This window comes from Octodon degus, unplaced genomic scaffold (assembly GCF_000260255.1).
Source record: "Octodon degus isolate 3935 unplaced genomic scaffold, OctDeg1.0 scaffold00153, whole genome shotgun sequence".
Classification (NCBI taxonomy): Eukaryota; Metazoa; Chordata; class Mammalia; order Rodentia; family Octodontidae; genus Octodon; species Octodon degus.
This window is the reverse complement of record NW_004524729.1, coordinates 22979-36105: the sequence shown is the minus strand read 5'-3', so window position 1 is coordinate 36105 and position 13127 is coordinate 22979. Positions and strand designations below refer to the sequence as shown.

General features: G+C 49.7%; 2 protein-coding genes across 2 annotated transcripts in view; both read left to right on the top strand.

The window, feature by feature from the left end:
- Positions 1–13127, top strand: part of LOC101583724 (cytochrome P450 2D17-like) — a 123911-nt gene that overhangs the window by 109010 nt on the left and 1774 nt on the right. The gene's annotated exons all lie outside the window — the stretch shown is intronic.
- LOC101582521 (cytochrome P450 2D4-like) lies at positions 4473–9951 on the top strand. Its single transcript, XM_004642441.2, has 9 exons — positions 4473–4827; positions 5680–5851; positions 6136–6288; positions 6376–6536; positions 6897–7073; positions 7252–7393; positions 7597–7784; positions 8170–8311; positions 8409–9951. Exons 1-9 carry the CDS (start codon positions 4639–4641, stop codon positions 8585–8587), a joined length of 1503 nt encoding a protein of 500 aa, XP_004642498.1. The 5' UTR covers positions 4473–4638; the 3' UTR covers positions 8588–9951.

Genomic DNA, 13127 nt, shown 5'->3' with positions numbered 1-13127 from the left:
TCGTCCTGCACTTATTTATATTAAATTGAAACCTACGGGAATTTTCCAGTGAATGCCCAAGACCACCTGCTGGAATATGCAGTTATCAGTCTGTGGTTCCTTGTCACAAATCTGTGTTAGTGCATGTGCTATCGCAGCAGGTAGCTTTTTTGAAATTCTTTCCACCCACCGGTCCATCCTAATCATCTTCTTGTGAATTTCAAAGTCACTTGGGGGCCACCAGAATTTTCTGTACACTAGCCAAGCATGCGTGTCCTGAACTAGAGTCTTAGAAAGATGCTTTCTTCTGTATGTAGAAATAATAGCAACCTGGGTAAAAGTCTGCCTCTGCCTGCTTTCAACTGTATCTGATGGGTCTTATTTCTGCAGATTTGAGAGAGCTTTATATATATTAGGAGAATTTAAAAGTAAAGCAAAAAAAAAAAAGAAATAAAAAACAGGGCTGCTTAGATAGCTCAGCCGATTAAAGTTCTTCCTTAGGCAGAGCAGAGGGACCAGGGTTTCTATCTCTGGTGTGCTATGCCGGCCCCACCCCCCTAGGGCAAGCTGAGTTAGCAAGTGAGATTGGGCATGGTGGTATGTGTTTATAATCCCAGAGTTTGGGAGGCTGAAAAGAGGAGGATCACTACAAATCCGATCTACAAAGTGAAACCCGGTATGCCCTGTACTAAATACATTTAAAAAATTGTTTTAAAAACCTGTTGCCCAGGCCCAGCGAGATAGCTCAACAGTCTGAAACACCTGCTTAGATAAGCTTAGGCAAGTGCACAGGGACCATGGTTCTATTGCTCATACCACATGCCAAGACACCCCTGCCCCCAGGGTTGGCAGAGCCAGCCACCAACGAAAGATTTTTTTTAAAAAATCCCCCCGTGGGTCCAGAACCACATTCACCATAGGCACAGAGAGAAACATAGATCGTGTCCTCATAATTTTCAGGGACAAACTGTTTTGAGAGGGAGTGAATGGAATGGTCCCGAAAGCCAGTGGCCTCAGCAGATCTCGTTGGCAGCCAGTCTCCTTGGGTGCTGTGTCCTGCCTTACAGCACACACATGCCCAGGTTGACCCTGCCGCTTCTCTGTGTGGTGTGTGCTGCAGGGGACAGAGTGGCCTATCACAGTTGGCAAGTCATCGTGCTCATGACTCCAAGTGATGTCTTTGAGTCTTTTGGATTCACCTATGTTCCTGCAGAGCTACAAACACCATATTCAGCTGTCTGAAAGGGACAGGATATAGGCTTTCTGAAAACTCATCTCTACTATCAGAAGCACTGTTCAGAGTGTAGGGAGGTATATGTATTCCCAGAGGACACACTTAGGGCAAGGTGGTAGTTTAGCCCTGACACTTGATGTGCTGTCACTGCCCAGAGTGTGGAGAGGAGCTTATGAGAAGGCACTGAACACAGGAGTTTTTCAGTGAGCCCTGGCCTTAGTGAAAAAGGGAGCAGAGGTAGAAACCACTGATGTTGGAGGGGCTTCTTGTGTGCCTGTGAGGGACCTTGAAAATAGATTGGGCAAGATGGAAATGAGAGCTTCACAGGAGAGGGATCCCCGAGCCAAGGCCTCAGCAGAGCCCCAGTCCCTGAGGAGGACAGCACTGTGCATGTTAACTGCAGTGTGATATCCTGGAGGGTTCAGTGACAACTGGATGTGCTTGGGATGTGATGCGTTCATCACATGTGAATTCTACTTGCACCCAGTTCCTGGTTTTTTTTTTTGAGGGAGAAAGAGAGGGTAGGGCAAGAACAAGTAGGTAAAGCAGAGAGCACAAGTTGCATTAGGTACGATCTGAGGAGAATTGTGACCCCTCATGACTTCTCAGAGAAAGTGACCAGGGTAACAGCAGGATAAGCCCCACTGACGGGCAGAACAAGGGATGAGGTATCCATGTGGTGTGGCCCTTGGCCCCTTGTTCTTACATGGTGAATGCTTACCTGTCATCCAGGGAGGTCCCAGAGTAGGATCATTGTCCCAGCTGAGGAAGCAACCTGAGGACTAAGTGAGTTGCTCAAATTCCATGGAGAAGGGCCCTGCACCCAGCTGACCTGAAACAGGAGCTGAGTGGAGAGAGCAGAAGGAGACTTGGACACTTGCACCTGGAGAGAAACTCCTTTTCTGTCTGTATCTTTGGGCATAAGCAAGGACTTTTTCATGAGGAAGCCAAGAAATGCCCCTTAAGATGGCTGTGTTTAGGCCAAATTGCTGTGGGCAGTGGACTTTTGGGTTAGAGTAGCACATGATGTCTTTTCATGTGATACCAGCACTGAGGAACAGGCACCATGTCTGGATAGTTCTGAAGAATGAGAGCAACTTCCTATGGGCAGGAGTGGACAGGATGGACCAGAGTGAAGCTCAGGGACACAGCACCTCCTGGAAAACAGAAGGATCTGCCTTTGAGTCCTGTTACCAGAAATATAAAGAAGCAGACCATGGTTAGGCTGAGCTGTGAGGTTGAGCCCAGACTTTTGACATTCAGTGTTGACCAGTAGAGAAGAGAGTGGTCTGAAAGCCTTGTCAACTTTCAATAAATAGAACTTGCTAACTGGTCAAGATTTCAGAGGAAAAAAAAGTCTGTGATGCCTCTAAGCTGTCTCCTTTGCTGACTTGGTTTTGGGAGAGTATACAGGCCTACTGTGTGCGAAGCCTCTGCTTGGGAGTCTGATCCAGGCTGCAGTCTTTGTCCTCTAGTGCAGTCTATTACTCATGTGCTGCTTGATTCTGTGGAGCCAATGGTTCCAGCCACAGTGCCTGTGGTGGCCTGCATTGTGTGCAGTGCTGGAAATGGAACTTGGGACCTTGTCCTTGCCAGGCAGGTACCTGTTCCTCAAAACTATCTCCCTAGCCCCACTTATTGTTAATTGATTTTTCTTTTCTTTTCTTTTTTTTTCTTTTCTTGTGGTACCAGCAATTGAACTCAGAACCTCACCCTTTCCAGGAAGGTTCTTGTACCACTGAATTGTATCCCCAGCCCACCCCTCCCCATTTATTATTATCAAGCAGTCATGGAAGTTTTTGTTTTGCTTTTCTGGGTTTATTTTGTTTTTGCAACTAGGAATTGAGAAATTTTCTTATTTGATTATTATTTATTTATTTATTTATTTTGCTGAACCAGGGATTGAACTCAGGGCCTTGTGCTTTCCAGGGAAGTGTTTATTCTACTGAGTCATCTCCCTGGCCCCACTTATTTGATTGTTATGGAATCCCATAATTATTATTATTATTTTGGGGGGGTAATACCAAGTATAGCATCTTATTTAACTCTTCAATGTGGGCTTCTCAACTTTCCAGGCAGGCACTGTGCCACTGAGCTATATCTCCAACTCTATTTGGTAAAAGAATTTGATCAATAACAATACTTTGTAGAATCTGAGAGAGAGAAAGTACAGAAAAACTGTCAAGCTTTTATGATTACACCCACAGCACTATTACTCAAAAAAATGGTTGGTTACATATAATCTTTGGAAAGTAGAGACTTGCAATCAGGTGTTCATTTGAAAGAAAAACTTGATCAGGTCTCCTTCAATGAGACCTCTCTTGCTAGAGAAAAAAATCCCTCCTTGTACACTGAACCTCCCTTCACTGTCACACCTTATTTATTTTTATTTATTTATTTTTTTTGTGGAACCGGGGATCGAGCTCAGACCCTTGTGCTTGCCAGGGAAGTGCTTATTCCACTGAGCCATCTCCCTGGCCTGTCACACCTTATTTACAATGTGACTTTTTCATACTATGTACATTTGAGAACCATCGTTTTAAAGAATGATGTTAGATCACAACCTTCGACCCTCAGAGTTGTAACCACGTCATCAAAACAGGACATTGATGCATTAATTTTATAAAATCAAGGACAAATAACTCAACAGTTTATCTTTATTGCCCCGTTTTAGTCCTATAATAAAGCAGGAGAAAGAAGTTTGGTTACTATTTAACTATTTCAGGGCAGCCTAGGGCAGCTGTGCTTCACTCAGGGTGTCCGAGACAAGCCATGGGTTGGATGCCCACACTCTCAAGTGAGGAATTGTGGCCTGCTCAGCTCTCAGATTCCTCAGCCGTCCATGTGGCCTGGCCTCGTCTTAGTCTATGTCTTATAGTGGTTGAGAAGCCTGTGATGTGTACTGCAGCCCAGCCCCTCGGTCTGTCTCCAGTTCCTCCATGAAGCCTGTAAAAGTACCCCACCCTGATGAGTTTTCTGCATTCTCCTCAGAGCCCTACGTGCTTGGCATGTCGGCCCTTGGTTTTTCTGCACCCCCTCTGGGTCATGTACCTTAGTCCAACAGAAGACAGCAGATTGACTGGCTTCCTGGCCCAGCACAACGATTTCTTAAACTTCCATTAAGTTCCTTCCAGGTCTCCTGAGCTCCTCTCTGGGCATCATCTAGGGATGAGAGGAAGGGCAAATAGGGCTATACCTTCCCTTGTATCTGTTCTACCCCAGCTGCTCTGTCTGGCCTTTGGCTATAATTGATAGATTAGGTTGGCTCGCAGCAGATGGCAGAGGGCAGCCAGTTGCTCTAAAATGCAGAGGCTGACCTGCTTGCTTCCCAGGGTGTGGTGAGAATTGCTGCCTGTTCCTAGGTGCCTCAAGTGGCACGTGTTGCCGGGTCTGTTTCGAGGAGACTGGTGGTGTGGAAGGCAGCCATGGGGCTGCTGACTGGGGATGCGCTTTTCTCACTGGCCATTGCCGTGACTATTTTCATGCTCCTGGTAGACCTGATGCACCGGCGCCAACGCTGGGCTGCTTGCTACCCACCAGGCCCTGTGGCACTGCCCCTCCTGGGCAACCTGCTACAGATAAACCTGCACAACATACCATACTCCTTCTACAAGGTAAGTGAGTTGGGGTGGAAGCCAGGACAGGTCATGGGGACCCTTAGCAGCAGATAGTGAGTGATTGGTGAGGCCACAGGCTGGACAGGCATAGAACCCTGAGAGGTAGCAGGTGGACTGGCTTCCCTGGGGAGGGCACTAGGTATGCAGGGTGACAGGATTGAGTCTGCACCATGAGAAAGAGAACAATGGTGGGGATGTGAGGCAGACAGGCAGAATGCTTTTCACTTTCTCATTGCAGAGGTGTGGGAGGACACAGGCCTGGAGCTAGAGCACAATAGGCAGAGGACATGGTGCATTGTGGGAGAGATTAGAAGTTATTTATGGCCCATGTCCATTCTGATGGTATCACAGGGACAGCTCTTCTGATGAGGGGAGGATCAGCTACCAGAGCAGCATTTGTCAGGAAATTGAGTTTGACAGGTGTCAAGACCTGCTTCAAATCTCACAATGCAGTAATTTAGGGTTTCACATGATCCTGAAATTCCCCAAACTAAAGGAGGATGCCAGTAAACCCTACTTACAGTATTATGCCTCTACTGAGTCATATTTGGGGGTGGGATCTGGATGTACAATGATCCTTTGATCTTTGAGAACATGAACCAAGTTTAAAGATGGCAGGCCTTGGGCAGGAGCAGTGCTTCTTGGGAGAAGGCTCGTCCAGCATGGATGGGGCTGTGCATACCAGCCACACTGCAACAAAGAAAAGCCAGAAAGGCACCAAGTATTATTTCTGCACTGCTCCACATATGCAGGAAGGTTTGTGCAGCAGGGCTGGGTTCTGGAATGAGCACAGGTTATCAGATTTCATGGAGAAGTTGATGTAAGGAGCACCCCACCCCATCCCTGCAGTTTCGGTGCCGCTTCGGGGACGTGTTCAGCCTGCAGCTCGCCTGGAATCCAGTGGTTGTATTCAATGGGCTGGTGGCTGTGCGTGAGGTGCTGGTGAATCACAGCGAGGATACTGCAGACCGGCCACCAGTGCCCATCAATGAACACCTGGGCTTCGGTCCACGATCCCAAGGCAAAAGGTGGTGGGCAGAGAAAGCAGCAGGGTGTGACGTGGGTGGCTGTAGTCTAATGAAGGTTACGATCTTCTGGGGGCAGGGATGTGATCAAGGGACACAAGGGAATGTGGATAAAGTCTTCAGTTTAAGCCTGGAAATAGAGCCTGACAATTAAGACTAAATATTCATTGTGTCAATGTGGACACTCTGCCCTTAAGAATAGAAGAACGGTGTGAGGTTGAAGGACACAGTAGATAGGGTTAATCATGTGCATACTGTGCTGTGCCTGTGTCCTCATCAGGGTTGATCTTGGCACACTACGGGCCTGCCTGGCATGAGCAACAGCGCTTCTCTGTGTCAACTCTGCGCCACTTTGGGCTGGGCAAGAAGTCGCTGGAGCAGTGGGTGACAGAGGAGGCCTCTTGTCTCTGTACTGCATTTGCCACCTGGAATGGTGAGTGATGGGCTCTGAACAAAAGAATGGACAAGGTAGCAGTGGATTAGGGGAAACAGGGACCCACTGACCACATCCCTGTCCCAGGATGCCCTTTTAGCCCAAAGGAACTCCTGAACAGAGCAGTGTGCAATGTGATCGCCTCCCTCATCTACGCGCATCGCTTTGAGTATGATGACTCACTCTTGGGCACGATATTGGACCTGCTGGACAGAAGCACGAATCAGGGCCTTGAGTTGATTCCCCAGGTAGGGCACATGGGATGCAGCAAGTACAGCTCTGTGTACAGGGTCTCGTCTGGGAAGGATTGGAGTACAGCGGGCTGTGGATAGGGAGTCTGAGGAAGGCTGCTGAAGCAGGAAAAGCTGGAGATAAAAAATGTCAGACAACGTTAGAGGGAGAAATTTCTTAGGGTAAACGCTCCCAAGAGGGTCAAACCCTGTACCTCCTATCAAGTCTAAAGCCCCACAAGCCCATGAGAGTTGCAGAGCAGGATGTTCCATTTGGCATTTCAGAACCAACAGAGAGAATACAGACTGGCACTTTAGTTAATGGAACAGGACAGAAGTGTGGATAGACAGGACCAAGTTTCCCTCTGCCTCTGACAGGTGCTGAACGCATTCCCAGTGCTCCTGCGCATCCCAGGTGCAACTGACAGGGTCCTCCTTGCCCAGAAGGCCTTCTTGGCACTGATTGATGAGCTTGTGGCAGAGCATAGGGCAACCTTTGACCTGAGCCAGCCACCTCGAGACCTGACTGATGCCTTCCTGGGTGAGATGGAGAAGGTAAATGGCAGGGTCAAATGATCAGACTAAGGGCTGTGGGTTGAGGGTAGAGAGAGAAGTTGGTGTGGTGGAGCATCGGTATCTCCCATTACCCAGCACCTGGGTGTGTGGGTGCAGACAGGGTTCATTACGGACTTCTGTTGGCTTCCCTTGAGCCCACCTTCTCTGCCTGGCCCAGGCCAAGGGGAACCCTGAGAGCAGCTTCAATGATGAGAACCTGCGGCTGGTTGTGGCTGACCTGTTCGCGGCAGGGATGGTGTCCACATCAACCACTCTGGACTGGGCCCTGAAGCTCATGATCCTGCACCCAGATGTGCAGTGTGAGACCACCTGGCTCTGGATGGGAGAATGAGGGAGGAAAAGTAACCATAGGGCCTCCCATTGGAGTTCACGGACACGTAACTTTTGAAGTGCATGGACTGATTACACCCTCTTTACCTGGTCACAGCACTAAAGAAAGAAGTGGAGAAGGTCAGGCTATGTCCCCTGGACTGACCCCCCATGGGCATGCTTGTCTGTGCAGGCCGTGTCCAGCAGGAGATCGATGAGGTGATGGGGCAGGGGCGGTATCCAGAGATGGGGGACCAGGCCCATATGCCCTTTACCAATGCTGTGATTCACGAGGTGCAGCGCTTTGGAGACATCCTCCCAGTGAATTTTCCCCACGTGGCCTCCCGTGACATTGAGGTGCAGGGCTTCCTCATCTCCAAGGTAAGCCTAGGCTTCTTCCTCAGCTTGGCTACTCCCAGGAGGGACCAGGAGCACCCAGGCCACCCGATCCCGGGATCTGTAGGTGCTGCCAGCCCATCCTGATGTGAAAGCTGCTGAGCCTGTACAACAGGCCTCTCATTAGTAGGCTGAAAACTAAAACATGTCAAGTGTATTAGTGGAGGCAATACCAAGAGAAATGGGTGGTAGAGTGGGACCCATGGGAGTGTGCCACTTTCAACTGCACTGAGATCTCAGAGGGTGCTGGAAGTATCTGGGACTGCGGGTTAACCGCAAGCATCAGTTTATGCACCTGGCAGATTGTGCTGATATTGTAGCAGGGGTTCTTGATGCCCCCAACACCTTCCTGCCATCCATCATTTACCAGGGCACGGGGTTAGTCGTGAACCTGTCCTCCGTACTGAAAGATGCAACCATCTGGGAGAAGCCTTTCCACTTCTACCCAGAACACTTCCTGAACACTGAGGGCCAGTTTGTGAAGCATGAGGCCTTCATGCCATTCTCAGCAGGTACTTGGGGGCCCTTGGCTCCTTGGTCCCTTGGTAGGATGCATTTCAGAAGCAAAGCCCGGGTTCCAGGCTGACTGAGCCCCATGCCCACACACAGGCCGCCGCGCATGCCTCGGGGAGCCCCTGGCCCGCATGGAGCTCTTCCTCTTCTTCACCTGCCTGCTGCAGCGCTTCAGCTTCTCAGTGCCCGAGGGACAGCCTCTGCCCAGCGACCACGGTGTCTTTGGGTTCCTGAACACCGCATTTATCTACCAGCTCTGCGCTGTGTCCTGCTAGAGGAGAGTCCAAACCTTGTTCTTGGCTTGAGTGGGGGATCTGATGTGGAATAAAATCATCTCTGTGGCTGCAAACTGGTGTCTGGGTCTCACTCCCCACCAGGCCTGGTCTCTAATATGTCCTCAGCCACTCATAGATGGGAAACCTAATCCTGTGTCATCTGTTCTTTCCTGGCCTCTGTGGAGTCCAGGAAACATTTAGGAAAACTGCTCCTCAACTGTGGACAGCTCAACCCTTTTCACTCTTGAGATTTATTCCTGCCTGTGGGTTGTTCCCAACCCCCAGGGAACCCTTGAGCTCCAGGGCTCTCAGGTAGGGCTTGAGTGTGAAGGGCTCTGCTCAGAGTCTGTATGACCTTTTGAAGAGAGACAGATGGTCCTGGTGGTCCCAAGACCCCACTCACATGCAGTGAATTTCCAGGTTTTACAGAAGTGGAAAGACTGTTTCACTCACTAGGAAACTTAGGACAAGGACAGGAAACAGATGCAAATCAGCATCAGTAAAACCTCCACTGGGCAGAGTGCAGGAAGAGCTGCCCTAGCACTCAGCTGAGCTGTCTGAGGAAAGTTGTCCAGGCTGTGGGCAGATCTCTGGCCACAAGGCGGGACCCACATGTACTGGCCCACAGATTTAGCTCTCCACAGAAGCTCAGCTAACCCTGGATCCAAGGATCTGCCCTATCAGCAGGGAGCTCACACATGGGTGACCTCAGTGATTAACTGAACATCTACTCCAGGTCAGCAGGAGGCAGCCTGAAGCCCCACTAGGTGACATCACTAGAATAGAGTGAAGTATGCCCTGTAGATGCTGCTGTACAGAGACAGTCTTATAAGGAAAGTTGTGCCATGGCCTTAGCTGAGGCTTCCCAGCTGCCCTTGGGAGTCAGGGATTTGTTTTGGCATATTCAGGGTAGACATGCAGGCCTGGCAAGGAAGTCTGCTAAACCTGCTTTCCACCATTACACTTATTACAAAATGATCACATGTATAATACCTGTATTAATTTGCTTTTATTGTGGTGTGATAGCTACCAAATATTGCTTCTGTTTATCCACAGGTTTATTTTCATTTGGCAAAATGAAATACTAAGCCACTTAGACCATAGTTTCCCACTCCCTTGTCCCCAGACTCTGGCCAATAAGATCTACCATAGTTTGTATGAATCTAACTAGCATAGCAAGTCATTCAACTGGAGTCATACTGGATTCACCTTGTGCAAATGGCTTATTTCACTTAATGACATTGTCCAAGCTCTTTTGTTGTGTTACAAGCATCAGTACATCCTTCTGTGTTAAGGCAGGTTAAAATTCATTCTGTGCATGGGTATTAGCCCCATGTACCCTCCCATACCATTTTTTTCTCTAGTTTCATACTCCAAAAATCTTCCATAGAAAATTCTAGAAATATTTTATTTATTTATTTATTTATTTATTTGTTCATTCATTTTGACTCAGCATATCTCTAAGTTGCTAAATTTCCTCAAACTGGTTTTCAATGTTTCATCCTTTTTCTGAGTCCAAGAGACCTGGAATTAAGCAAACTTAGATTCTGTCTGACAGTGTAGTCTGATTCAAGTTCCCCGTATGTCAGTTTGTTTTTCAGTTTTGCCAGAGAGTAGGCACACGGTGACCCAAATCTCTGTAGCCTAGTCAGAAAGGACAGAAGGCACTGGTGCCAAGAATAGTTGGCTACCAGTTCGTCTCTGATGGACAACAGAATTCTCCATGGAGCCTGGAAGACACTCCTATCCAGTCATCCCATAGTACTTGGGGGATGTACCATGGTGTAAGTGACATACTTACACCCCGCAGGTACTACTCTGGTTGGTTGTACCATCCACATCAGCAAAGTTCTGCTGGTTGGCCTGTCAGCTCCCTGACCTACATCTGCTTTTGCTTGTGCCTCCTTGAGCACAAATCCACTTGTCTTCCCAGTGTGGCCCAGGGCTGAAACGTGCATAACCAGTGTGTTTAGTTCCATAGGGCTCTCTTCCCAGGACCTTCCCTTGCCCTGTGTATCAACAAGAAGAGGCAGGAGGAGCAAGGGCATGTGCCACTGCTGTGCCCTGGGCCTTCCCAGCACCCTCTGGTTGCACAATCGATACACAGGTTGTCTCACACCTAGGACAAAGGGCAGCCTTTCCAGCCTGCTTTATAAGAGGACAGCCTGCCTGTTCAAACATGCAGAGTGTGCTGGAGTGTGTGTCTTCCTCTAGCTGACTAGAGCTATGAAACTGTCTTTAAAGGGAACCCAGTGTTGAAGAAGGAAACTATGGGGCTACTGACTGGGGATGTGCTGTTCACTGTGGTCGTGGCCATGATCGTCTTCTTGCTCTTGGTGGACCTGATGCACCGGCGTCAATGCTGGTCTGCTCGCTACCCGCCAGGCCCTATGCCAGTTCCCGGGCTGGGCAACCTGCTGCAGGTGGACTTCCAAAAACCAGCATACTCCTTCCACAAGGTGGGGAGCTAGAGGTGTGAGCAGCAATGGTCAGGTGGCACGCCAGTAACAGACACTAGGTAGTGGGTCAAGCCACAGCCTAGTAAAGGACTTGACAGTCCAACGGGGGGAAGTAGATGACCTGTCTGGAAAGGACTCTACAATAGCAAAAAACACTCTGGACCTTGCATGCACCAGGGTTTAGGAGGGCAAACAGTGTGAGGTGGGTGGGATGTGCCAGAAGGTCTGGACCCAGATTGGATGGACATGAAGTTGCTCAGGACCCAGATACCTTCTGTAGCCATTAAGGGATAGGATTGTCAAAGAAGGAGCAGGGTGAGACTGTCTTAGGCAACACTTGAATCAGGACATTGATAATGAGAGCATTGCTGTGATGCACATCAGATTCTGAGGGTGCCGTGGGGTCCAGGCCTCTCTGCTCTGACCTTTGTCCTGAGTTTCCTCATGTGAAGAATGGGAAGCTAAGGGGCCTCACTGACAGTTTTTCCAACTCTGCACAGGTCATAGCTGAGTGATGACAGCTAGATCTACAGTGAGTGTTCTGAACCTAAGAAGATGGGAGGACAGCAGGCAGTAACGAGGTCAGGTAGTCGAGGGACTGGAGGAGGCCGTGAGTGCCATCCTCACTCCCATAAGAAAAAGCCAAGAAACAGCAGCTCAGCTGAGTCTTGCACTGTTGAACTGGGTCTCCCTGTGTTGGGAGTGAGGCTGCGACCTGCATTCTGTGAGGAAGCCCAGCCTCACAGGCTCCCTGGCCTCCACCTGCAGCTGCAACTTAGGTTCGGGAACGTGTTCAGCCTGCAGCTTGCCTGGACTCCAGTGGTCGTGGTCAACGGGCTGGCAGCGGTGCGGGAAGCTCTGGTGACCCATGGCGAGGACACCTCAGATCGGCCCCAAATGCCCGCCAGTGAATTAATTGGCTTTACACCAAGATCCAAAGGTATAAATCAGTATGGCACAGGTGGCATCAGGGTACAACCTTGAAGCAGTGATTCATTAGGACAGGGCTTCCTGGGCATGGTGATGTGCTCCAGGCACGAAGGACATCCTTGACTTCTGGGCATGAGGCCTGGAAAGGAGCTGTTGCAAGGGGTGGAGACAGAGTTTGTGTGGGATCAGCAGCCTGGAGTGAGGGGTTACCAAAACGACAGTTTAGCATTTTCTGGTACAGACACGTGTTCCCCATCCAGGCATTATTCAGGCTTCCTACGGACCTGCCTGGCGTGAGCAGCGGCGATTCGCTGTGTCCACTCTGCGCAGCTTTGGCCTGGGCAAGAAGTCTCTGGAGCAGTGGGTGACCGAGGAGGCCTCCTGCCTCTGTGATGCTTTTGCCAACCATGCTGGTAGGTGATGGGTGAGGGACACAAGGAAGGGACTGGAATACAAGCTACTGGGAGAAGTCCCAGCACCCTGACAAGCCTCCCTCCTCACAGAGCAGCCCTTTCAGCCCAGCGTCCTCATGAGCAAAGCGGTGTGCAATGTGATCACCTCCCTCATCTACGCCCACCGCTTTGAGTATGATGACTCCATTGTGATCAGGCTGACAGAGTTGCTGGAGGACAGTGTTAAGGAGGACGATGGCTTGTTGCTTCAGGTACAGTGTTCAGCGGAGTCTGTGCAGGGACACATTCCTGCAGGAGGCTCTGGGAGAGCAATTTGCATGCAATGGGATGGGAAGGAAGCATGAGGGAGAGAGTGCTGAGGTGGAAAGTTCTGGTGGTGCAAAATGGACAAGAGAAAGGGGAGAGGTGGCTGAGGTTCAGGGACCCAGAGATAAGAGCCTGGGTTCACATCGGAAACCACAGAAATTCCTGAGATTGCCATCGTAGGATGTTCATGTGGCCTCTGAGCAGTAGGAGAGAGCTTTGATGGTGACCCAGGGGAAGGAAGAATGGGCCAAACATGTGGAGAGTCACATTGGGCTCTGTGCAGGAGCCTGGGAGTGAGATGTTTTCATGAGTATGGAACACAGCAAAAATCCCCACTGCCTCTGCCATCACAGGTGGTGAACTCAGTGCCACTACTCGTGCGCATTCCCTGGGTGGCTGCCAAAGTCCTGCCCGCACAGAGGTCCATCATTG

Coding starts and splice junctions, on each gene's coding strand:
- LOC101582521 (XM_004642441.2), top strand. CDS start 4,639: ATGGGGCTGCTGACTGGGGATGCGCTTTTCTCACTGGCCATTGCCGTG. Junction 4,828..5,679: donor TACCATACTCCTTCTACAAG/GTAAGTGAGTTG, acceptor CCATCCCTGCAG/TTTCGGTGCCGCTTCGGGGA. Junction 7,394..7,596: donor CCTGCACCCAGATGTGCAGT/GTGAGACCACCT, acceptor TTGTCTGTGCAG/GCCGTGTCCAGCAGGAGATC.